The following is a 27,723-nucleotide window of genomic DNA, read 5'->3' as shown; positions in this document are numbered from 1 at the left end:
TGCAACTGTGTGTCCCAGTGCCCCAGGGGAACTCAACAATGGCGGCAGAGCACAGCGCTCCTGCCTGCACTAGAGTCTGCGTGAGTCCAGGAAGTGTTTTGGTGCTGGGTGTCCTAAGCGTTAGAGCTACTGACCCCTCTGCTGGGGGTTTCCTCCTGCCAGAGACACGCAGTCTGGTGCTCTGGTGCCCTGGTGCCCACAGTTCTGAGGCGGTGAATCAGGCGCGCAGACAGGGCTCCGTGCAGGCGCCTTTGTCCCGGCTCTGGGTCCGGGCTGGCTCCTGGGGCACCCACGGAACCGAGTCTTTTCCAGGGGATGTCTGGGTAACCTGGGGTCGGTCCCAATTGTTTCCTGCTCCGTGGGGTTATCTCTCGACTGGGAAATCCAGTCTATGGTGCTGTGGGCCCACAGTTCAGTCTGGGACCGTGGCCAGATCGCGCTGGCGTGTAGCTCCGGGCTGGCGACCAAGCGCCTGGTGGAACCGGGATCTCTTCCGCGGTTTAGCAGGGTGAGTTAAAGCTGATTGAATCCCCCACCGTGGGGTATCCTCTCACCTGTGAAACACAATCACTTATGTTTTATGGCCGAGAGTTCCAATTGCTGGTCACTGTGCCAATCCTGCTGTGCTGCTCCTCAGAATGAGAGTCCTCCCGGCGCCGCCATCTTGCCCCCACACTTGCTGTTCTTGCAGAGGGCCTAGGTTTGGTTCCAGAGACCCACAAGGAGGCTCATAACTGCCCATAACTCTGATTCCAGGGATCCAGTGCTCTCTTGTGGCTTCTATGGGCACTAGGCATGTAATACATATATGCAGCCAAAATACTCATACACATAAAATAAAAATAAATAAATCCTTAGATAATGCTTATGTGATTTTTCTAGGTGTGTTCTCAAGTACCTACCTAGAAAAATCTCCATTCTCTAGGATCTTCCCTGTCTTAAAAGTCGTTTTATTTTTCTTAAAGTTGATTCACATAAAATCTTAACACTCACTTTTTCTATTAGATATCTCATACTAATCTATAACTCTGGTGCAGATTACCTCATTCTCTAAGATTTTAGAAGGGCACTTCACCCAAGTGTTGTCAGATTACTGTGTTGGGTCCAATTATATCTCATAAAAATATCCTTTTATAAAAATGCTTCTGTTCATTTTTTTTAATCTCATGTTAGAAAGGGCTTCTTCATCTATTCTGCTTTTTTCTGCCCCCACTCTTTGACATTTTTTGCCTGTTTTCTTTTTCACTATGTTCTAGAAAATTATCTTTGCTTAACTCAGTAACAATTTTAATTACAAAAGTGAGTAAAACAGAACTGGGATTTATTCTCTTGTATAGAGTGATTGTGTCAGCATCTTACCCCTCCACTGTTTCCTGCCTTTTCCTCTCCTTAACGTGTTCTCTCTCTGTCTGTCTCTGTCTCTCTCTCTCTCTCTCACTCACTTGCTCTCTCGTTCTCTCTCTCTCTCTCTCTCTCTCTCTTTGGTCTGTGCTTAGGATCAAACCTATAAAAATCAATCTTTTGTTAAATTTTATTCCCAAGTCATAGCATTACCTCTTAAAGTGTCCTTGCATTTGCTGCAGTATATCAAACTTGAACTTCATAAGATAGAGGTAGCAGCTGTGTGCTTGTTTGTCTCAATGGGCTTGTGATGTTTAGTTTTAAATGTCAACTTCCACAACCTAAAGTCATCTAAGAAGAGAGTCTCAGTTGAGGAATTATCTAGTTGGCAAATCTATGAGGGATTGATTAGGAAGACCCAACCCACACCATTCCTAGACAGAGGATCCCTGCCTGTGTAAAAGGAGGACAGTTAGGTGAAAGCAAACATGCAGCATGGACATAGGTGTTTCTCTCTGCTCTTGACTGTGATATGATATTAATAGCGGCTTGAGTTCCTGCTTCATTTCCCGGATGATGCATTATCACCTGGAAGTATAAGCCAGATAAACCCTTTGCTTACCTAAGTTGCCTTTTGTTATGGAATTTGGGGGGGGGGGTTGTTTGCTTGCTTGCTTGTTTTGGTTTGTTTGTTTTTGTTTTGTTTATTTTTGCTATGGAATTTTATCACAGCAACAGAAATTAAAATAGAACAAGGAGAAATCATTTTTTAAATATTTTTTCATATAATATATTCTGATTACAGTTTCTCCTCCCCCAACTCTTCCCAGATCCTCCCCACTTCTCTAACCACCCAAATCTATATTCTTTTCTTCTCCCTCTCATCAGAATACAAATAGGGATCTAAAATAGTAATAATAAAATAAGATAAACAAACAAACTAGAAAGGGAAAGCCAAGGAAAAAAGCACAAGAATCACATAAAGATATGTGCGTGCATGTGTACACACACATACAAAGAAAATTGGAAACCATAAATATAAGTAAAAGATATGTAAGGCTAAAAGAAAGAGAGACAGAAGAAAGGAAGGAAGGAAAAAAAAGCCCAGACAAAGCATCATGAGACAAAAAAACAAAAAACTTCTAAAAATACCATCGAGTTTATTTTGTGGTAACCACTGATGGCTATGGGGCCTGCTCTTAAGTCCGGCTTGTATTTATACCCAGGGAGACTCCACTGGAGAAAGCTAACTTTTTAATTGGAGATATGGTCAGGGTTAGGGTTGGGGGCTGTGTCCACTTCCCCTCTCAGCCCTGGAACCATTTGTCTTGAACCTGGGCGGGCCCTCTACTGCTGCCAGTCTCTGTGAGGCCAAATGTGCATCAGCCCTACTGTGTCTAGAAGGCCTTGTTTCCTTAGTGTCTTCCATCTCTACTGGCTCTTATAATCTTTCTGGCCCAAACCTTTGAACAATTGTGTTAATACACACTTGGTAAACAGTGACTAAAAGCAAACTATATGAAATTTTAAGATAACAGAACATAGATGTTGAAAGCCAACCACATTATTTGTGAGAAAATTTTAATGGCTCTCAGCCATAGTAGCTTCATGAAAACAACAGGGATAATATTTTCTACCTTATAGGATTGTAAGGATCAAACTAAATAAGGTATTCTTGTAATGTAGCCAGCAAACAGCAGTCTAGTAAGTGGTGTGCTACCCAGAACATAGTCTCAAAATCCATGGAGAAGCCCCATCCGACAGCAGGAGTTTACTAACACCGCCTGGGGACATCTCCTAGGCCACTAACACTTTTCTACTCCTAGTCAGTGCAGGATCTAGCCTGGCACCCTGCTGGGGCTCTGAAGAGCCACCCAAATCCAGAGCCCCTGCACAGTAGCTGGAGCCTGTGTTAAGACTGAGTCATGGTCAAAATGCTCCCTCTACTTACCCTGCTTCCCTGTCTTCCTCAAAGACAGTGATCCTTAGAGTTCAACCTAAAAGATGTGCTGTCTCCTCATCTCCATCTCTATTCTCCTTCCTTGGAAGCCAAACATGCAGAAATCATTGTCCCTGAACACCATTCTAAATGCATAGGACTCACACTCCCGTGACATGATACTGTTCCTTTTCTCCTCTAACCAGCAGTGTGGTTAGAGGTCTGGAAAAACTTGAGTCAAAGTGATATGTAAATGGAACCTGAGAGGAATGAGAAATAACTTGGGTATGGTGGCACATTTCTTTAATCTTCGTATTTGGGAGACAGAGGGTCAGGAGTTCAAGGTCATTCTCAGCTACATAACATGTTTTTGAGACCCTGTCTCAAAGGAAAAAAGAAACAAAGAAAAACTTATCTTTGAATAAAACATATGGTTGTATTACAGAGGAAGAACAGCATTTACCAAGGCCCAGACAGTCTCAGCAGAAAGTACATAAGGAAAATTGTAATTAACATAGGACACATCTAAAATTTGGCAAAACAGTTGCCTTGTTTTTCTTACACTTTTGTAATATGACAGTAATAATACTTGAACTTTGTGTCACATTTAACTTTGGTTCTAACTAAGCTCATATCACAGATGATGGTTTTGATATTTTTCAGTAGTTTTACTTCTCTAGGATAAATATTTGACTGAAACATTTTTGAAATGTATGTGTGATTCAAGAATCTTGTATGTCCATCTCCAGATTTAAGAATACTTCAGTGAAATCACCTTTTCCATCGAGCAAGGAATACTTTACTGAGGATATTTTGTTTATTGCTGAGATGTTAAAATCACTGTGTAGTTTGAGAAACAAAATTATCCTTTCATGAATTACATCAAGTACATGGTGTTTTTCAAAGATGTGTATCAAGAATAGCACAGTCATTCCTTTCTTGCATCTCCAGAAAGCACAGAGTTGCCATGTGGTTGGCTCTGGGGAAGACAAGCATAGTTAACTTAGGAATTAACCTGGCAGGTAGTTGAAGAATGCACTGAAATGCTTACTAGGAGGTTGGCTAACTTACGACACCGTTATTATGAGAGCATTTATCTGCTTAAGCAGTGAATATACTATACATTGCAACTATAAATCACATCAGAGGTTTATCTGTTTGTATTAAAATATTTTTGAGAGTGAGTTAAGTATTTTCTAAGGTACCTATGTAATAACGCTATCTGCTGGGGTAAACTACATATATTCATAACTTGAATATATGGTGTTCACTATACTGTAATTTTTAATACTTTTTTCTAATTTATTAATGCTTATATTGTATCATTTTCTACTGCCTTCATTGAGGTAAATATACATACCATAAAATGTATGCATTAAAAATGTATAATTTAATGGTCTTTGTTACAATTATAATTTTGCACCCATCCCTCTATTTAGTTTTAAGATTTATCCATTGCCCCCAAAAGAAAATCCCATTCCTTAAGCTCTTATCTTCCAAAAAGCAGAAACCACTCCCCCAACTATCTGTCTCTATATATTTGCCTGTTCTTTATCTTTCTTTATATTTGTCTATTTGAAGTAAATAGAATCATAAAATATGTGACCTTTTATTATAGATCACTACCTAGAATAACATCAAATTATGTATTAGTTTCCTAATGCCGTACTAACAAGTTGATAGGAATATAGTATATTTTTTAAAGTATGTGTTTATTCCTTAGGAAGTCAGAGGTCTAGAATGGCTCTCAGTGGCATAAGGACAAAATAGTGGCTTTTCAGTTTATAAGCCCCTCAAATCCCCTGAGGTTATCATTTCTTAACTTGCAGCTTTCTTTTCATCTTCAGAACATAACATCTTGTTAAAAGTGATGGTTTCCAAAACACAAAAGCCGTAGGAAGGATAAAGAACATGACATTGTTTTGTTTACAATATTGTAAACACTCCACATCTTTACGACATAGAGTCAGCAAGTGGAGACCCAAGAGAGCCAGGTCCAGAGGACAGTGACATTGGGAGTTCCCATTCAAAGCCCCATAGGCTCTGGAACCCAGAAGGATCAAAGTAGAAAGGTACATTTGAAGCCAAAAAAAGACTCCAGAAGGGGGAAATATCCCACTTATGCTACCTTTTTGTCCCACTTGGCTTTTTTAAATTGATCAAATGTGTTTTCTTCAGCCTGCTGTGCCAGATGTTAATTTTATCCAGAGACACTCACAGAGATACACTGAGAGCAAAGTGTAACCAAGTTTCTGGGTACTCCATGACCCTGTCACATTGATGTGTAAAATAATCCTCAGTCTTTCTGACCTCTGCTTTTCCCTAGCTCCTCTCTCCTCCCCCTGTGCCCCATCTCACTCTGCCTCTGTCTTCCTCCCTCCCAGTTCCTCCCTACTTCTTTCTCATCATCCTGCTTTACTTCATAAGGATTCCTGTGGTTATCTGTAAGAGAATATTTTTTAGGTTACTAGAACCACCCTCTGGCTTCCCAAAGATCCATGCTTGTCCTATAAAATACTGAGTAGGGTAACAAGGACCTCAAGTCTCAGCATTTGGGATGGTGAGGTAAGAGAATTATGAGTTCAAGAACAACCTGTGAGATCCTGTGTCAAATTTTTTTTTCTCAACACCTCCTGTCTTAGTTAAAGTTTCTGTTGTTATGAAGAGACACCATGATCATAAAGAAAACATTTAATTGGGGTGGTTGTACAAGTTCAGAGGGTTAGTTCATTATTAGCATGGTGGGAAGCATGGTGGCATGCAGGCAGACATGGTGCCTAAACAAAAATGACAGTACATAAGCACATAATAATAGATATTTATAAAGTATAGTTATATAGAATAGAGTATGTTTGAATAAAAGTTATATCGAATGCACGCAAAGGTTTCAAACCAGTGAGGTGAAAATTATGCTAGTATTGGAGCTATTTCACATCTGAATCTATCATATATAATGCTTGGTACATTGTAAGAGATCACTATATAATTTGTAGTTATTAACGTCAGAAGGATAGATAATTCATACACTTTCATACACTCTTCTCTACTGCATGTCACAAAACAGGGACGGTTATACAAACACACATGTATATTTAGGTCCCTAATTGGCATGTTAAAATCAAAGTAGAAGTAGTTTGTACTAAAAAAAATGGCAGCTGAAGAAGTGTTATAAGAAGAGGACAGACCAGGATCCTCATGTTCTGAGAGTACATATTATTGATCTGCATCCTTTCAGGACTCTGTAGACAGTGTCAGCTAAAGATATAAAATTAAATAAAAGTTCATACATGATCAGGAACATAGCAAAAGATTTAAAAATACAAATCCTAGCAGAAAATTTCTCCCTCTTTTCCATGGGGGAGAAACCAAGCAGAAGATGAAGATAAGGATATCAGTTGTTGTTTTACAGTTGTTGTTTTACACACAGTGAGTTTGAAGTACAGTTGTAACGAGTATGGTACACTCAGACAGAAATTTTGAGTATATGCAGGTCCTAGCTTATAGTGTGTGTCTGTGTATCTGTGTGTGTGTTCTGTCTAGTTTGTGTAGAAGTGCTTTTATGTAAATGAGTCTAGGCAATGAAACTAGCAAGGTGCCCACAAAGAAGAGAGTGCTGAGGGCAAAAGAACATATGTGACATAAAAGTGGAAAGGCAGCTCTGGGCAGGAGACAGGGAAGAAGATGAGGAAGGAAAATGAACCTTGTTTGAAAATGTCATAACAAGTTCTAATGCTCTGTATGCTAATTTAAAGTTTAAAAAAAGAAAAAAAGACTGAAGGAGGAATCATAATGCTGCCTGGAGAGCCACAGCATTAAAAAGTCTTGCTTTTCCATAGAATATAAATTCAGTGTACAGCCTTTTTCACACAATATTTGTATATATCTGCATTTCAACAACTTATTTGTTGGCATGAACTTACTAATATAGAGGTCACATATGGCTGTTGTGTGTTATTACCTGACAGTTTTCTTCAATTTGTTTCTGAGTGATGCTGAAATGTAACTTTGCTGTGGGTCACCTGAGTGACCACATTCAGATATCTAAATGTTTTTGTTTCTTTGTTTTTTGTTTTTTGTTTTTTGGGGGGTGCTGCTTAATAAGGGGTTTAATAAGCCATTCTACACATTCCTGTTTTGATCTTATTTTAATTCATTTTTGTTGGTACGCTAACCTCTTAAGGGATACATAATTAACTCAGTATGTTTTAAGGCTTTTCCCAAGGACATAATATTGAATCTTAAATTTGGTTAAGTCTTTATATTCTTTTATTAATTTTTAAAGATACTGTATGAAGTAATGGGATTCCTTGTGGCATTTTTGTACAAATCTTATTCTTAGTGTTTTCTTAACTCACCCTTCCCAACCTCATGTGTCCCCCTCTTCATTAATGGTCTACTTCCTTTCCCTAATAACCCCTTATAGGGATGGCAGCAGGAGACTTGGCCCAGGCAGTCAGTATAGTGTATAAGAAAGGTAACCTGGAATTTGATACACCCAAGCCTTGGGTCATTGGTTGGATCAGCCTTTGTAACCACTTATCCAGTATGAGGTTTATTACTGAAGAGTAGAATCTTGGAAGCTCCGTCATTTGACACAGCATTTCTCCAGCTGGGTGGCTAATAGTGAATGTTCAAAGCAGAAGGGCAGACATATACCTGTAAAGGTCTCAGAGTTCTGCTTCCTTCCTCTGCCCAAAACCATTTGAGAGACACTTCACAGCTAGAGCAGTGGCCACCCCAGTGGACAGAGTGGAGAGTATGGGGTAGGTGGGAGGATCTGGGCAGCCCACAGACTGAGGAAGTATGGTGTTATAAATTCAAATCTCTAATGAGTAATAATTTATCAATACATTCTTTCATATCAGTGGTTTCCGGGTTGGTTTGTTTTTTGTTTTGTTTTGTTCATGGACATTTTGTCCTGAGTTAATTTTTAACTTGTTTTTCATTTTGTAGTTCAGATTCTGTATAAATAAGTCTTAGTTTCTTTAGCCCATCTAATTCTTTGGGCCTAAGCACTTCAAATCCACGCCAGTGTTGAGTTGGTTAAAGTCTGCCGTCTTTTTTTTTTTCCTACTGTGATTATAATGTAAATAATGTTTTCATGATTTAATTTTATACTTTTTGTTTACCTAATGTAAGTATTACTTTAGTACATGGTCTTAGATATTTTTAGAACACCTTTAAATTTGGTCTTTGGTACTGCATTTCACTGATAGTTCTAAAACTTTAGGATTATTTATTATGTATACAATGTTGTGTCTGCATGTATGCCTACACTCCAGAAGGGGGAACTAGGCCTTGTTATAGACGGTTGTGAGCAACCATGTGGTTGCTAGGAATTAAACTCAGCCAGTGCTCTTTTTTTTTTTTTAAGATTTATTTATTTATACATATGAGCACTCAGTTTGCGTGTATGCTTACATGACAGTAAAGAGCATCAGATCTCATTATCGATGGTTGTAAGCCACCTTGTGGTTGCTGGGAATTGAACTCAGAACTTCAGGAAGAGTAGACTGTGCTCTTTAACTGCTGAGCCATCTCTCCAGCCCTGCAGACAGTGCTCTTAACCTCTGAGCTACCGCTGCAGCCCAGTTCTAGAACTTTCCAGTACTGTATTCTGGCTTCTTTCATCTTTGTACTATTTCATCAAGCATTTTTATCTGCTGCAGTTATTGATACTATACTTGGGATGTTTTTTTTTAATTAATCCTCTTTGAAGAGATTTAATTTGCTTATGTAGTTCATATTTGCCTGCATGTCTGACTTTGTGTGAACTCGTTGCTCTTCATTGCCTTGTATAGATCTAGATTGTTACCTGGTATTGTCTTTAGCCTGCCTGATAGACTCCCTTTAATATTTCTTGTACATTCTTTAATATTAATTAAGATGCCATAAAAATATTGACAAATGACTATCTCAATATGTATAAAACTCTTGGTGAAGGACACTGGACACAAATATTTTTAAGACAGGAAGAAGTGTTAACAAAATAACCAACTCACAACAATAAATATTCTGAAAAGAACTGAGAAGTTGAATTATATGAAATTATAAAGCTGCTTTGCAGCAAAGAAAATAACCACCAGAGTGAAAAGACAGCCTATAGAATGGAAATAAATCTTTGCCAACTACACAGTAGATAGGGGATTAATATCTAGAATATATAAAAACCAGCAAAACCTAAACCTCCAAATTCATAATTATCCAGTCAGTAAATAGGCTGATGAACTGAATAGACAGTTCTCAAAAGATGAATTGCAGGGCCTGGAGAGATTGTTCGGTAGTTAGAAATGCTAACTACTCTTCCACAGGACCAGTCCAGTTATCAACACTCACCTCTGGTGGCTCATACTGCCTCTAACCCCAGTTCCAGCAGATCTGTTACCCACTTTTGGCCTCACACACACACAAACACACAATCAGTGTTTTCATTTTTACACTTTAATTAAAATCTAATTACATAGCCAGGTGGTGGTGGTGCACACCTTTAATCCCAGCACTCAGGAGGCAGAGGCAGGTGGATCTCTGTGAGTTCGAGGCCAGCCTGGTTTATAAAGCAAGTTCCAGGACAGCCAGGAAACCCTGTCTCAAATAAATAAAATAATTATATCACTTCTCCCTTTCCCTTTCCTCCCTCCAATCTGTTCCATGACCCCAATCAAATTGATGGTCTTTTTTTTTTTTTTTGGTCTAATCATTATAGTTTCACACACACACACACAAACACACACACACGGAGTGGGGGAGGAGATGATGACATGCAATCAATATATAAATACAACCTGCTAAGTATATTTGGTATTTCTCATTCATACATTAATTACCTGTAAGTCTTGGTCTGTGAGCGGGGTCCCCTCGGAGACTCCCCCATTACGTCTGTCTGTTGATGTTGTCGTTGTTCAGGTTTCCTTTTTGCAGCCATTTTGTTGAAATATGGTGGGTGTAGCTCCTCGTCACTTCTAGGAGATACAGTCTCACAGCAGACTTCTGACTTTTTCAATCTTTTCATTGAGGAAGAATCATCGGTGTTTCTAAGCCTTGGGAGTACAGGTTTTGTTGTAGGTGTATCAGCTGGAGTTGGGCTACCCCAAAAGTTATGACCTGTTGTGGTTTTCTGTAATGGGTTCTGTGACAGCTATACCTACATGTGAGTACAAGGATAAGTTTTAGAAGTCATTGCAAATTATACTGTTCTAGTAAAGTCAGGGCAGTAGGTTCTCCTCTAAGATCTATGACCTCACTAGCTCTGGGTAGTTAGAAGTGAAAATGAATGACAGATTACTGGTATAATGGAGATGCTATTGAAAGTGGCCAGCAAGGAAAGGACGAGATAAACACGATGCAATGTCTATAGAAGGAGTTTTCAGTGAGTGTCAAAACTCTGTCTTTCTTCAAATTACATATATTTTCTCTATGAGTATGCTATATTATGTAAAGGAGGAAACAGTTTTTGAATATGTGTAACAGAACCCAAGTAGGTTCTGTATTGTGGAAGATATAGATACTTGCAAATCCATGTTATTGCTGTATTGTTCTCAATATATTTTCATACTTGCATGTGCCTAGAACTCTTAAAAAGATGCCCATCAATGCATTTACAGTAATTATCTGTGGAAAAACATTTTTTACTTTTTAAATGTTTTGTTGTCTGAATTTTACAATAATTCCTATAATCATTTAGAAATAAAACAATATTTTAAATGATACATGATATACAATTGTCAAAAAAAAATACAGAGAAACTAAATCAAGACCATTTTCCCTACAGTTTTTGACACAATGTTCGTAGTTTTTCTCTGTGAGGTTTAAATAAAATTAAAAGTAAGATGCTAGCTCTGCCTATACAAAACACATATTAAAGGTAATTGTATGACTTCATTGAAGGTTTTTGTTGTAAACTGTTAGTTTACATTGGAAATTGTGACCAATGTAATTTATAAGACTTTGGAAAATCAAGAGTCTCCAATTAAATTCAAATTCATTTATCATTCCTACAAACCTTTGTGGGAATTAAAGGGATAAGAGCAAGATCTGCTCATTCTAGAAAGAGCACTTTATCAGGCCAGAAATGTGAGTTTATTGCGTTACTTCAAGGCCCATAGGTAAGTTGGGGTGACTGGCAGAAGCACGGGTGACTCAAATGCAGCTCCAGCACAGCTAGCCCACCATGGCTCATGACTCACATAGGCTGCCTCGCTGGAGACCCTGCAGACAGCTCTGCTGTCTCCTCTCCCTGCACATTTTCCCCTTTTATGACCTTTAGTATTTTCCTAAGCTTTGTAAATCGTATTTAGTGAGTCTTATGATCCTCCTCCAAGGAAAAAAAAAAAAAAATGCTTCAATTCAGTGAGGATAGCTACATAATCTAAACTGTTACTCCAGTAACTTAAAATGCCCGGCAGAGTGGGTAATAGTGGAAACAGGGAAGGAGGGATGGTGTGGAAACTCCACACTAGAGAACAGAACATTTCAAATCTCAACTCAGTAATTCCAGAATTTTACATATAGTATCTGGAAGATACAGCACAGCTGCTGTTTAATAGCACTGATTTTAACTGAGTCCCTCTTGTCTGTCACACAGCAATCAGCAAGCCTTTTTGCTGGAGAATGTCCTGTGCAATAATGCGAGCTGTGAGGAAGTGCATCGGATGTTCAAAGTCTACTGGGACCTCGCAGGCCTAAATCTAATCAAAGATGCCATCCTAGCCACCTTTTTTGATATTTATGAAGATGTGAGTTCAGAACTGTCCTATGGAATTTAATTTCTGTTTGTTATCTCATTGTAGCTTCATATATTTTTCTAACTAGAAAGGGGAATAAGAATGGAAGTAGATGAATTCATTAAAGAAAACCTGAAAACCTCTTTAATGAATCAGCAGGGGCTGACTGATGATGATGCTAGTTATCTTTATAGTTGAATGTGAAAGTGCTATCTCTTTCTTTGTGTGCTTATTTGGAATAAACTGCTATAGAATTGTGCTTTAAGACTAGCAGAAGTACATGTTCAGCACCTGACCAAAAGCAGAGCCAACAGGTGCCTGCACAGAACAGCAGCAGAACGCAGTCACTTACTTGTGAACTGGGACAAGGCATCTCAGCCACTATTTTCCCAGCTCCATCCCTCGCTGTGAGGTGACCTGGTGGGAGGCTCTGTAGGTGCCTGGTGTCCACCTTTCTGAAGAGAAAACTAGTTTACTAGTTACAAGAAGGAAGAACTTCTGGAGAGTATAAAGCTAATTTATCTACATGTATCCTTGCAAAATGGTTTACTGTAAAAAGTAAACTCACACCAGGGTATTTATGTCCTCATTGCCTTTTCATTTTGATGTTATATTTCACTTTGTGTATAAAAAACTTAAAACTCAGTGATGAATTATTGATATCTGCATTTCCTTCTGCTTTTCCTGCTGCCAAATCTCATTTCATTTCATTTTTCATTAGCAGTTTTCAAGCATAAATATAATTGGTAGAAATATTACAAGTGGAAAAATCAACAAAATTGCCTACAAATCAATTTTTAATTTCTATATATCAAAAAAATAAATGAAATTTTAAATTATTTTTAAATATGGGAAATAGAAATGCTACAAATAAGTGAAATAATTTGTATCCTTAATATAAAAGTATTCACAAAAACTTTTGCACCAGTTTCTATGAATAATAGAAAATATAGCTACAGTATCCAAGTGGGTTCACTAGTAAGGGGGACAGGGTCTGTCTCTGTCATGAACTCAGTAACTGGCTCTTTGATCACCTCCCCCTGAGCAAGAAGCAGCCTTACCAGGCCATAGAGGAAGACAGTGCAGCCAGCCCTGATGAGACCAGATGGAAGGTCAGATGGAAAGGAGGAGGACCTCCCCTATCAGTGGACTGGGGGATGGTCATGGGAGAAGAGGGAGGAAGGGCAGGATTGGGAGGGAATGAGAGAGAGGACTACAGCTGGGATACAAAATGAATAAATTGTAATTAATTTTAAAAATAAATTAATAAAAACAAAAAATATAATTTTTAGTCAATTTATAGGAAAAAAGTTGCGAACATTTATAAAATGAAAAATGAGTAGTATCATGAGAAACAGAAGAGTGTCAGCTTTAAATGAACCTATGATGTTTTTTCAGTAAAATGAACTAAATTTCTCCCTTATAAAAAGGGAAAGAAAATGTGGAGCCGTTGCCTCAATGGCCTCCAATAGGTAACGTGACCACATTTGCAAAGGGTCTGAAAATTCCAGCACAGAGCAGTAGGCTTCCTCAGCCTTTAAAAAGTGTGTGCTACAAACGCCTGGAAATCTGAAAGAATTCATTCCTGAAAGTTGTCTTTGACCTCCACATTACACCCCCAGCCCCCACACCCCCACAATTCCCACACACACTGTAATTAATCTAAAAATGAAATTGTGGTGACACATGTCCTTAATCCCAGTACTCTTGAAGCAGAGGGAGGTAGATCTTTGTGAGTTTGAGGCCAACCTGGCCTGCACACTTGACCAGCCAGTTTCAGGCCAGCCAAAGCCTCATAGTGAGATCCTGTCTCAAAAAAGAAAAAAAAAAAAAAAAAAAGCACAGTGTATGTACATGTGACCAGAAGGAAATATACCAAAATTCTAACAATTATTTCCCAGGACTATTTTCTTTTTGGTTACTGTTTAGCTTGTGTGCACACATTTTCAGTAAGCTGATTTCAAACAACAACTTACTAGGGCTTGTTGTAATTAAATGGTAAATGTGTTAGTCAACTTTCTATGAGTGACAAGCTAGCTGAGCAAATTAACTTAAAAGGACAAAGGGTTTCAGTTCAGTCACTAGCTCTGTCTCTTTTGGCCTGTGTAGCACAGTATATCGTGGCAGGAGCATATGGTGGAGGAGGCCAGCTAACCCTCTGGTAGTCTAGAATTAGAGAGATGGAAAGAAGCTGAAGTCCTACTACCCCTTCAGGGACATCAGGAGCATCCCAATGCTAGCCCTACCTCCAGAAGTCTTAAACTCTCACAGCTGCCAGCCAAGTCTTCAACATGGGAACCTTTAGATTACAAGTATTCAAACTATAGCACAAGTTACATAATGGTCTTTTCCTTCACCTAGAAGTTTCTCTTACAATGTTTGTTTTTCAGGGAATCTTGGACATTATAGTGCTCAGTAAAGGATACACTAAGAATGATGTTGCCATCCATACACTCAGAAATAACTTTGAAGCAGATGCTTACTTTGTTAAAGTCATTGGTGAGTATTTTAGATGTCAGCAGTCATCTTGTTTTCCTCTTACCCACTCCCGCATCCCTTCTCTTCCATTCTACTCATTTCACAGTCTAAGCTCTCACTCCTGTTTAATGCACTCACAGCCTCCAGATCAGGAAATAAACTTGAGCAGCACATTGTGCTAACTGTTCTAAGCCCCATTCAGACACACCAGCTGTCCCAACAATGATTCCATTTCTATCTGGTTTAGTATTCTGCACAGGATATATGCTTAATTTTTCACATTTTTCCAGACTTCCTCAATCTAGAACACTTTTTCAGTCATTTCTATTTTTAATCTTCATTGTTTTAAAGAATTCAGATTTTATATTGTTAGATAATCCTACTTCCCCACTATTTAACTTAGGTCACCCATTTTTGGCAAACCTCTACAGCAAGGAATTACAGAGCAGAGGCTCTGCCCTTTCAGGCCATTTGCCCAGGAGGCCATGATACACACTGTTCACCCGCTCACAGACACCCACACTGTGGGTTTTGTTTTATTTTATTGTATATGTAAAAGTACTTTGCCTGCATGTTAAGTATGTGTACAACATGCATGCCTGGTACCCTCAAAGTTCAGAAGAGGCAATTGGATCTTCTTGAACTCTAGTTAGAGACTGTTGTGGCCACCATGTTGGTGTTGTGACCAGAACCCTGGGCCTTTGTAAAAGAACAAGTGCTCGTAACCACTGAGCTGTGTTTCCAGGCCTGAGAGAAGCAGTTTCTTGCTGTTGGTCTTTTGTTTTCTTTTCTTTTCTTTTCTTTGTGTGTATTGGTGTTTTTCTTGCATGTATGTCTGTGTGAGGACGTCAGTTCCCACATATGTGGAGTGTGAGCTGCCATGTAGGGCTGGGAACTGAACCTGAGGCATCTGGAAGAGCATCCTCTGAAAAAAGTCAGTGCTGTTAGACCGCAAAGCTCTTTCTCCAGTCCTGAGATGACCAGTGTTATCTCACCTAAATTCATTGGTTTCCGCTTCCCTATTTCTCTAGATATATATTCTTATATTACTTGTATCATTTTTGCATCCATTTTTTTTCCTCTTACCATTGGAGTCCATTGATAACTCCTACCTCAACTTTCATTAAGTGATTTTGCTATGCCGTCGTTCCTTCCACATTATTTTTTACATTTACTTATTATATTGTGTGTGTGTGTGCATGATGTATGTATGTATACCACATGTGTGCAGGAACCCTCAGAGGTCAGGAGAGCTGTCAGATCCCCTGGGAACTAGAGTTACAGACAATAGTCAGCCAAAAACCCAGGTCCTCTGCAAAAGCAGCCAGTGCTCTTAGCTCCTGAAATGTCTCTGCAGCCCCCTCCTTCTGGATTCATAGGCTGGCACTCAGATACCCTTGTCCTGTGCCTTGACTCCTACATATTTCTCCATGTGCCCAGCTCTGGATGTTTGGTATACATGTTAGTAATGGTTTGTCATTTCTTCGAGGTTCCTTATGGTCAAAAGTAGGAAAATGGAAGTCAGGGTTCATGTACATACACATCTACTCATGTGTGATGAAGCTATGGATTCTTGCCACTACTTCCATTTCTAATCCAACACAGTCCTTCCAAGTTCTTTCCATTTTTTCCATATGCATCTTCCTTAACAGTGAGAATTTGACCTCTCATTTCCACGTTATTTCTTCACTATAGCCCGTTCTTTGCAGGTGCCTGTCCTGCCGTCATCTGTGCTCATAAAGGCCTGTATGTGTTAATATGTGTATGCCCTCATTTTCTGGAGCGGCTTTAAACTCTGGTGTGTTTTTAATTTGGTTTCTACATGCTTGTTTTCAGTATGTGGAAACAAATGTTTCATTGCAGCCTCAATGGACTCACTTAATGATTCTAGGAAGGTACATTTTAAAATAGTTTTTGGGGGAAGTTTTCTTTACAACAACCATTTGCCAAGAGGAACAATTTTCTTTGTTTTTTTTTTTCTCTCTTACATCCATGTCTTTTATGTCTTTATTGTGCTAACTAAAAAGAATAGGAGTGGATATCTTTGTCTTCTTTCCCATCACAAGCATCATGTTTTCAACATTAGTTATATTTGCTGTACAGGGGCTTTTCCTTGCATCATGTTTAAAAGGTTCACTCTCTTCCTCATTTACTCAGAGTTTTGTCCTGAGAGCTTTTTTTTTTTAATATAGTTGACCTCTGACCTCCACACATATACCATGCCACATATGCATCCACAGCCACCACATGAACATACCCAAGATTTAAATCTTTAAATTAAGTGTTAAAGACATAAGTATAAAGTGAACAGAAATTTAATTTTCTCAGAAATTGAATTGGTTCCTATTTGAAATCATGAGTCAGGAGTGTATTAATAGACTTGGGAGACATTAGATCTTATTTTTAATGTAAGCTTATAACAGTAATAACAGGCTGTTCTTTATCTTTCCACAGTTCTTAGTGGTCTATGTTCTAATGACTGTCCTCGTAAGATAACAGTAAGTAAATTTAATTCTTCATCACAAATATTCCTGTGAAAATTTCTTCAAGTGCCTCAGTGGCTAAGAGCATTTGCTCTTCTTGCAGAGGACTCAGATTCATTTCTCAGCACCCACACAGACGCTAACAGCAGTCAGGACTCCATTTCTAGGGATCTGACAGACTCTCTTGTGGCCTACTTGGGTACTGTATACACATGGTGCATATACATACCTTCAGGCAAACACTCATGCACATAAAATAAATAAATAATCTTAAAAATTCTCTTCAGGATAAATTAAAAAGTTGGTTAAATAAACAAAAAGTCATTTTAGGTTACAATAAAAATTGTTATTAGTGTTTAATAGTTATTAAAATAGCCATAATTACTCAAGGAAGTTGCTAGAATTTTGGTACCTTTCCATAAAACATTATCACTATAGAACTGTGGATGTAGCTCAATTAGTAGAAGGCTTTCTAACTAGCAAGGCCTTGAGTCTGATCTTCAACATTGTATAAAGCCAGGCATGGTTAGTATATGTCTATAATCCCAGTATACAGGAGGTAAAGCCGTGGGGATCAGAAGTTCAAAATCATCTTCAACTGCATTGCAAATTTGAGGCCAGCCTGTGCTATAAGAGACTGTATTTCAAAACAAGACAAAACAAAAACCAAACTTCTCTATGAGGGTCACTGCCTTTACCGAGTATTTCATAACACCCTCCATTGCTGCACACTCTGTGTTCCAGATTAAACGCCTGACCACAGTAGAGCACAGCCCTAAAGCACCATGTTACTCATCTTTGTGTAACTGATAGGGAGCCCAGAATCAACCACATTCTCTGTGTGTGTGTATGTCTGTGTGTGGTGTGTGTGGTGTGTGTGTGTGTGTGTGTGTGTGTGTGTGTGTGTGTGTGTGTGTGTAGACAGGGAAGATACCTGTGGTGGTCTGCAGACAACCTCTAGAGTCTGTCCTTACCTGTCCACCTTACATGAGAGCTAGTCTCTCTCATTTTTTGCCACATACTCCACATACTGGAGCATGTGCCACATACTCCAGGTCCCCTGTCACACGTCTCTAGGGATTCTCCTGGCTCTGCCATCCGTCTTGCCAAAGGAGTGCTGGGATTAGAGACACTAATCACTGCATCCAGCCTTTACAGGAGTCTGAACTCAAGTCTTAAGTCTTGCAAGGCCTTCATCTACTTTGCAGTCTCCCAGCCTTAAAAGATATTAGCCACCATTTTACTATTATAAGCCTCAGACAAGTTAAATTTTCCCAAGTCTAGGGGTCAAGTGAGAAATTTCAGTGTGAACCCAGATGTTTTGACTATAGTCTCAATTTTTTCAATCCATGTGCAGTTGAGAAACTTCCTACAGTTATGATATCCTAACTGTACTTGGAAACAATGACTCTGAAGTAGTGAGGGAAGCAGGGCTGGCAGGGAGAGAGAGGTTGGTCTACAGTGCATAGAGAGCCCTAAAGCTGAGGTATTTTTTTCAGGAAGCCTCAACTGAGGCAGGGGGCCAGGGCCTCTCTACTTCCACGTTACTTCTCGGATATGGGACACAACTCCCTTTAGCTGAGGAGAGCTGCCAAGTAGGGTCCAGCTGCAAGCTAGCAGTAGCCAACACTTGAACAGTTCAGGAAGTAAGCATTTACCCTGAAACACAGGCCTAAATGAAGCATCACCACATCCTCTTCCAACACCAAGGCATTTCTACAGCAAGTCTGTAATTGTGATAAAATGAGATGACAAGTGCTTGAGAAAGTCCTGATTTTTCGTCAATAGAATCTACATTCATAAAAAACGCAAAGGATGCATCCTCTTTATTTCTCTGTCTCTCTGTGTACCTCTGTCTGTCTCTTTCTCCCTCTTTCCCTGTCTCCCTCCCTCCCTCCTTCCCCCTTTCTCTTCCTTCATCATTCTCTCCCCTTTCTCTCTCTGTACTCACTCATTTTCTCTTCCTCCTCCCCTTTCTTATCCTCTTCTTCCTCTTTTTCTTCTTTCTCTCTCTCTCTCTCCCTCTTCTCCTCTCAATAGGGTCTCATGTGCTTAAGCTGGCCTTGAACCTCTGAGATTCCTGTCTCCACTGTCTGTATGCTAGGTTTAGAGATATGCACCACTCTGATGCTTGTGTTGTGCCAGGTGTAGTGAGAATTTTGGAATTGTGGTTAATTTTTAAAACACAGAAATATTATAAAAATATGTTTTCATTTTAATCCCAGGTGTGGGGATATGAGGCTGCTTAACAGCAGGTGACTATGATTTGCCTCCTGCTCTAGCAGGGGAGTGATCTTTGAAATTCTGAGAACTTTTCCAAGGATAATAAATGCTAGCATCCTGACTGTTGAGTGACAGGTTGGTGGCTCAATGTGGTTGTTGCAGTTTTTCTAAGAAGATCATTAAAATTTTATTTTTGAGATAAGTATTCAAACATTCTTAAGCATTTGTCATTTTTAATAGGATATTTATTATAATCTCCAGTTTATTCCCTTTTTAATTAGAGTTGATTTCAAAGAAAGAAAATGTATCATTTAAAGTTTAAAGATAATTCTATAAATAGGAAATGGTATACAAGTTGAGATAAACTATAAGTCATACATGTGATGGAACTAAAAGTCAATATTTTCACTTGATTATAATTATTATAAACAGATTTTGTCAGTTTTATATGCTAGTAAGAAATTGTAGCATATGCCCAATTCAGTATAACATCATGTTATAAATATAACATGATAGGTGAAGTGGCACACGCCTTTTATTCCAGCACTTGGAAGAGAAAGTCAGGCAGATCCGAGTGCAAGGCCAGTCTGGTCAACATAGTGAGTTCCAGGACAGCCAGGGCTATGTAGAGAGACCCTGTCTCAAAGATCCAAAAAGAAGAGGAGAAAGAAGGAAGATAAAACTGTTCTCAGATTTGGGGTTTGAGATTTTCTCAATACTGGTAGGCAAACTCACAGTAGTTCCATAACTCTCTATCACAACCTCCATCTCTGCATAACTCCTATAATTTTGTTCTAGGTGAATCCAATAAAGAAAAGTTTGTTTAGAATATTTACCCTTATAAAGACACAGAGGACCTCTGAAAAGCTCTGCCCTACAGACTGTCAATGCAGATGCTGAGACTTATGGGCAACCTTTGGGCAGAGTGCAGGGAATCTTAGGAAAGAAGTGGGAAACAGTAAGATCTGAAGAGGACAGGAACTCCACAAGGAGAGCAACAGAACCAAAAAATCTGAGCACAGGGGTCTTTCCTGAGACTCATACTCCAACCAAGGACTATGCATGGATAACCTAAGACCCCTGCACAGATGTAGCCCATGGCAGTTCAGTATATAAGTGGGTTCCATTGTAATAGGAACAGGGACTGTCTCTGACATGAACTGATTCGCCTGCTCTTTATTTACCTCCCCCTGAGGGGGAAGCAGCATTACCAGGCCACAGAAGAACACAATGCAGCCATTCCTGATGAGACCTAATTGACTAGGATCAGAAGGAAGGAAAAGAAGACCTTCCCTATCAGTAGACTTGGGGAGGGGCATGCATGCAGAGGGTGGAGGAAGGGAGGGATTGGGACGGGAGGAGGGAGAGAATCACAGGGGGATACAAAGGGAATAAAGTGTAATTAATAAAGAAAAAAATGTAAAAATACAAAAATACAAAAAAAAAAGACATTAGACCTTTAAAATGTTCAGTTAAAATTCTGAATTATATGAATGCAACTGTCAAGTAATATACGGTATTAGGAGTTTTCCACTGGGGCCAGTAGGATGGCTTAGCATGTAAACTCCAAGCCTGGTCACATGAAGTTGATCTCCAATATCTACATATGGTAGAAAGGCGAACCAACTCTTTCAGGTTGTCTTCTAATCTCCACACATGCACTGTTGCACCCAAATACTTACATACACACACATAATTAAATAACTGTAATTTTAATAATTTTCAAATAAATCAGGTTTAATTTGAACTATTTGTGGAAGTATTCTCATAAGTAGTAATGATTACTTAAGAGATGTACATAAGAATTGGTTTGTGGCTGCTGGTAGACTTTCTGTGTTCTGTTAAATGCCCAGTGCCCCAACACACATACATACATACATACATACATACACACACACACACACACACACACACACACACACACAAATGCATAAGTAAGCAGCATTAGAGTTAGACTCTTTAAGACATGAAAGTGGTGTGTGGCTTTGGAGCTAGGAGGGGAGAGCCAGGTTGGGTATGATATATGTGTATGTACTTTTCAAAGAATAAGTAATCTTTGGGGGTTTTTTCCTATATAATAAATCTCCCGAAATTTAATTAAGTTGCTTCCTTCCCAAGATCAACTCTTTCCTTTCTTATTGCAGCCCTTTGGAGTAAATCAGCCTGGACCTTATATCATGTACACAACAGTAGATGCAAATGGATATCTGAAAAATGGCTCAGGTGAGGCCAGGTGGGATGTCCATAGCATGTAAGTCTTCTGGGATGTCCAGAGCCTGTAAGTCTTCTTTCAATATATTGGAGAGGCAGGCTGCTGTCAAAAGCATCATGTGTCACAACTCTGAATAAAATTGCTTTTGTTGCACTGTTTCTGTAGACATACATAAACAAATATCAAGAGCTATCAGGACGAAAATATTAACATTCTTTTTTCATTTATTACGATTGTGATGAACCAAACCTCATATCCTTATTTTTTCTGCTGAACTAGCAGAAATTAAGAGATAACCTGAGTTATCTTAAAGATTGAAATGGTAAGTTATGTAAAATAACCTCATTTTAGAAGAAGTAAAAGCTAAAAATCCAATTAATGGTACAATCTAAACTACTCCTATATTTTCAAATGTGGAATAAGAGGTCTAAGATATAGAGAGGTTTTTGATATATTTTTATAAAAGTATAATTTACTTGTACATTGCAATGAACATGGAGAAATTCAGTTAAGACAAAGGAAACGAACTAAAGAATGTCTTGATGTGACTGAGGTCTGCGATGCCTTCCTGGTTACAGCAAATCCAACTGCCTACACAAAGACCACTCCCTCTGTTTCTGACATGAACTCAGTGGCTGGCTCTGACCTCCCCCTCCCCACAGAGGAGGACTGTGCAGCCAGTCCTGAAGAGACCTGATAAACCAGGTCAGATGAAAGGGGAGGAGGACCTCCCTTATCAGTGGACTTGGGAAGGGGCAGGAAGGAGATGAGGGAGGGAGGGTGAGATTGGGAGGGAAAGAGGGAGCAGGATACAGCTGGGATACAGAGTTAACTGTAACTAATATTAAAAAAAAAATCTAATGGAAAAAAAGTATATTCTAGGAGAAAGAAAATGAAGGTATCTTCTAGAATTCATTGAATAAATTCCTTCAGACATAAACACACACACACACACACAAAAGAATACTCCCTAATAACGCTTTCCTCAGAACCTTAGAACCATGTCCGTGAAGAAGTATAAACATGCTTACTGTAATAACCATAAAGAATGTGTTAGTGGCCAAGTCTTTGTTTTTAGTTATCTTAATTATGTGTATGTGGGAGCCAGGGGGTATGTGCACATGAATATGTCTGATCTCCCTGGAGCTGGGGTTCCAGGCGGTTGTAAGCCGCCTGGCATGGGTGCTGGGAATTGAACTCAGGTCCTCAGGAAGAGCAGCATGTGTTCTTAACCACTCAGCCATCTCTCCAGACCCCCCAATTCTTTATTGTATAATGGCCTTATATAAATTAAGCGTACCACAATGAGTTTATTTTGTAGCTAACTGTAAACATTTAAGAATTCATCTTAAGGGTGTGGTAGCACATTCCTTTTCTCGGTATTCAGACGGCAGAGACAGACAAAGGGATCTCTGTGATTTCCAGCCAACTTCATCTACATAGTGAGTTATAAGACACCTAGGGCCATATAGAGAAACTGTGTCTCCAAAAAAAGGAGAAAAAAAAAAGGAAAGAATTCATCATATTGCTGCTTCAACATATAAACGTTCTGTAAACAAAAATATTCTAAAACTTTTAAGAAAAATCTGATATTATAGTCAAATATTTTGATGTATCTCTATAAGAAAGAAATACAAAAGAATCATTAAATTTTTAATTCCTGTACATATTATGATTTTATTATCTGTTAATTCTTTCATAAGATGCAAATAATTTCACAGCTTAGTGAGAAGTTCTGGGACTCATTTATTTCACAGTGCTGGTAAACTCAGGCATACTAATATACTCCAAATCCAAAACTTATCTCCACTGGTGATTTAGCAATGAAACTCAGATCCACACTTTAGCAATTTAAATCCACTTACAACTGAAAAACTACTTATTTCATACCATCAAAAAGGTGATTGTCTCAGGGCTGTGTTAATAATTTTAAAATGAGAAATCTCTTACTTATCATAGATGTACACTGGTATCTTACAAGTCCTGTATCATCCCACATTTTTCTTAAAATTCATATGCTCTACATATTTTTATATAACTACTCACAGAGAGGTCCTGATTTCTTCTGGCCTTTCATTATGAGCTACAGTAGCTATCCTGGCTGGCCCTCTGCTGCATTTTTTTAATACATAAAAACAATGCAACATCTATTGGGAGCAGGGAGAAGCACTTGTAACAATGGACTAGACGTAGAAGAAAAACTAAGGACATATGAACGTAGTGTCCAGTCTAGAGAACTGCACTAACAAGCTGGCACTCTTAAAATAAAATGCATGAGTAGCCAACTATCAAAATGAAATTCCTGAATACTCACAGCAGAAGCACTGCCATAGTGAGAAAGTGCTTGCTGTGCTGCCCAGAAGTTGTCATGTATAGCGCAAATCAAGATGCACAAATCATTGTACACACACTGTCACATTAAGGACATTCTCATACCAATACAAATATACCCTGAACATATTCCTACTGTACTCCCCACCACCCTCTCCTTATAATGAGTGCCCCAGACATGATTGTTTATACTTTTCATAACCTATATTCATACAGCATTGTATAAAATCTAATTAGCACAAAATGAGAGAAAATGTGGGATATTTGTCTTTCTCAGACAGGCTTAATTCATGTAATATGATTATCTCCAATTGTTTCCACTTGACTTCAGATAGCTTCACTCTATGGCTAGGAGAAATTCCATTGTATAAATAGCATATTTTCTTTACTATTCCCTCTGTTGTTGGACATTTTGGTTATGGTTTAGCTCTTGTGAATAGATCCGTAGTAAACATTCATGTGCAGTAAAGCATCTCTGTGATGTGTTAACTTGGAGTGCTTTGGGTTAGTAAATGCATGGGAGTGCTAGGCCTGGCCATATGGTAGTTCCAAATGTAGTTTTTGGAGGGACCTCCGCACTGATTTTCATAGTGTCTGCATACTCACCAAAGCTTCTGTTGTTTCTTGTTCAGTTATGACAGATGATTTGCTGGCTGTAGTAGCCTGAGTTTGCAGTTGTTGTCTTTTAGAGCTTGAAATACAGAATTCCAAGCCCCCCTGACTTTTAAAGCACATTCTTTTGTGAAATGTGCTGTTACTTCAGTGAAATTGTCTTTATATGTTAGTTGTTTCTCTTGCAGCTTTCAGTACATGCCCTTTGTTTTGCATATTTAGTATTTAAGCAGTGGTGTGGGGAGGTTTGTTTTTTTTTTTTTTTTCCTTCTGGTGTTGTTTGTTTAGTGTTCTAAATTCTTCCTGTACATGAATGGACTCCTCTTTCCCTAGATTTGGGAAATCTGCTATCATTTTATTGAAAAATGGTTTCTTCCATTCAAGTATAACAAGGCTTAGAGGGTAGGATGCCATAACCTGAAGATGCTTTCCATGTGATTAGCATGTAATTCTCCTTCTATGCCTGTGAGTCATAGATTTGGTCTTTTACGGTTTCCCATAGATCTTGAATGTTCTACTCATAGTTTTTTATCTTGGCTATTGTGTAAATGTTCATTCCTTCTGCCTTGTGGCTTAAGTCGTGGCTCTGAGCATTCCTTTTCTGTCTGCCTGTCATACCCCTGAGCAGTCCTTTTGTAATAATGAGCAGTTTTTCACAGACCTACATAAAGGCCAGTCATACCACTGCTCTGACTATAAGTACTGTCCCACTCTTGGGAAGTCCTTCAAGATGTCAGGGGTGCCACTTGAAACCTGGCACTTGCCATACAGACTCTAGCTTCAATCAGGTTCCCACCTTGCTGAATACTGTATACAGTGCTAATTCAGAGTTTCTCCTGCATAGTCTAGAGGCAGGAGTGGCTCCCAGGCATATCAGGCCCTCTGGGATGGACACTAGATTTTTTTTCCTTACTCTGCTTTGTAAAGCTTCCTATTTTACTTTGCTATTGAACTAGAGATTTCGGGATATTACTCACTTTTATACGGCTGTTGTCCAACTTTCCCCAAAAAAATTCCCATGCCTTCTTGTCATCTGCCATTTTCCAAAACAACCCTGCAGACTAATTTCTAGTAAAATATTTACATCAAGATAGAGTCTAGTGCTAAAAGAACAACTGTTACATGAAAGCTTTGAGACTGGGCTGTGAGAAAAGGAATATTACTCGTCTATTCTGGAGTCTTTGCTAGCAATACATTATTATCTACACTCTGTCATAATAATTCCTCTATTATATAAATATGTGTAGTGTTAAAAAATCTGATTACATCTCACACTGCTCAGTAACACTGCTGGTATATTCCTTTTTGTTGTAGTAGTTCAGGATTTAGCTATTGTCAATATACCATGCAGAGCAACTATGTGCTACAGTAAAGGTTGAAACTGACAGAAATAATGATGTATAGAACTGCCTGAAAAACAGGAAGTACTCAGCACAAGTAGGCATGAGATTATTCATTACTGTGGTTAATATAAGTAATATAATATAAAGACTCATTTCCTAGAAACTGAACTTAAAATTAAGTACAATAGGGTAATATAGGTACAAAAAAACAGTCCTCCATCAACATTATTAGCTTTTAACCTTTATCTTAAGTTTATTAGAAACAGTGTTACAGTTATATGAAGTAATCAAATAAATTTAAAAACACAAAATAAGGGAAGTTCCTAATTGAATTGTATTGCTCACTGTCTCACTCATGGGCATCTGAGTTTTCAATCTGGCTCTACCTGAAACAGATTCTGTATTTTACTCCTTTATTCATTGTGCATTACAGACTTCACAGTAAACATACAGATCAATGCAAACAACAGAAGCAGAGGCAAAACAAAACAACATAGTACAGACTTATTCACTGTGCCTACATAACATACTGCCCATAGCTCCCACCCTAGTGCATATACTGAGCAAATCATGGATCTGTATTTTCTCATTTTCTCCCAACTTCTGGCCTAGTTCACTATAAAAGTTCTCATTTAATCTCCAATGTGAGAGATTAACACTTTAGGATATTGAAATACCCTAGAAACTTAGTTGTAGAAATTGATCTTTCTAATGCAAATCTCACTTCATATCCAAGTGCCTTCCTCTTCACTGAGAATTGAACCCTGAATTCCTTACTCTCCGTATTCATTTCTGTTCCCTTTATGCATGTTACATGTGTCCATTTTGATATCTGACCTATATAGAAGACATAATCTCAGAGCAGATGTCCTATTCTTGATAATAGACATTTTGAACAGAGTTAAGATTAAAGTGATTTTAATTTGCATCTCTAATGGCTGAGAATGTTGTTCTTTGAGTTTTATTGGCTATTGTAATTCTATGAGAAGCTTATTCAGTTCATTAGCCTCTTTATTGATTAGATGATTTGGGATTTTTAGTGTTTAGTTTTTGCAGTTCTTTATTTCAATGCTTGACATGAAATTAGAAAAGCTTTTCTCTTTTCCTCAATTCTGTAGTTGTCTCCTTGGCTAACCAAAGGCTTTTTAATTTCATGTAATGCCATTTTGCAATTCTTTGTATTGTCCCGATGCTGTGGAAATTCTTTCCAGAAAATCCTGGCCTATGCCCATTAATCTTGAAAGGTTTTCTCCTTTCAGTTTCAAGTGTTACATTAAAGTCTTTAATCTGTATACTGAGCTGACCTGAAATTCATGTCAGTTTCCCCACCTCAGCCTCAGCAGTGCTGTGGTTACCGCATGAGCTTACATATAGACCCAGCTCCATGTATATTTTGACACCTGTGTGACCATAGCTGTGTGGGTTTATTTCTAGTCTACTAGTCAACATGTCTGTTTTTGTGCTAGCTCCATGCTGACTCTACTACTGTGGCTCTCTAATTTGAGATAAGGTAATCTGAGCTACCTCTAGCATTGATTATTCTTCCAGCTAAGGATGGCCTTGGCTGTTTGGATTTTTTTTTTTTTTTTTGGCTTCTCTGTGAATTTTACGATTATTAGTACTGTGAAGAATACCATGGGGATTTTGATAGGTACTACATTGAAACTGTATCGGTTTTGATAATAACGCCATTGTCACACTGATCATTTTGACAATCCATGAGTCTTAGAGGCATTTTCATCTTCCTATGTCTTTAATTTCTTTTTCAGTGTCTTTAATGTTTCCACTGTAGAAGTCTTTTACAGTCTTAGAATTATTCTATTTTTCTAAAGCTGTTATGAACCATAATTTCTTCCTCAGAAAATTCATCATTTATTTGAGACCTTCTAATGTATGTTGCATTTGTATCCTGCCACTGTGCTGATAATACTGAGCTTTACTCTCTCCTCCATAATTAGATAGAAAGATAGAAAGAAAGATAGATAGATAGATAGATAGATAGATAGATAGATAGATAGATAGATAGATAGATAGATAGATA

The 27,723-nt window shown here is 38.5% G+C and overlaps 1 protein-coding gene across 2 annotated transcripts in view; it reads left to right on the top strand.

The window, feature by feature from the left end:
* Positions 1-27,723, top strand: part of Itfg1 (integrin alpha FG-GAP repeat containing 1) — a 164,019-nt gene that overhangs the window by 116,541 nt on the left and 19,755 nt on the right. For both annotated transcript variants that reach the window (XM_055621223.1, XM_055621224.1), the window contains exons 11-14: positions 11,862-12,012; positions 14,391-14,499; positions 16,933-16,976; positions 21,329-21,407. In XM_055621223.1, the coding sequence (XP_055477198.1) occupies positions 11,862-12,012; positions 14,391-14,499; positions 16,933-16,976; positions 21,329-21,407 (383 nt within the window). The remainder of the gene's footprint in view (positions 1-11,861; positions 12,013-14,390; positions 14,500-16,932; positions 16,977-21,328; positions 21,408-27,723) is intronic.

This window comes from Psammomys obesus, unplaced genomic scaffold, assembly GCF_907164565.1.
Source record: "Psammomys obesus unplaced genomic scaffold, mPsaObe1.curated_primary_1811, whole genome shotgun sequence".
NCBI lineage: Eukaryota > Metazoa > Chordata > Mammalia > Rodentia > Muridae > Psammomys > Psammomys obesus.
Note: the sequence above shows the minus strand (reverse complement) of the source record. Positions and strands in the feature narration are given on the sequence as shown.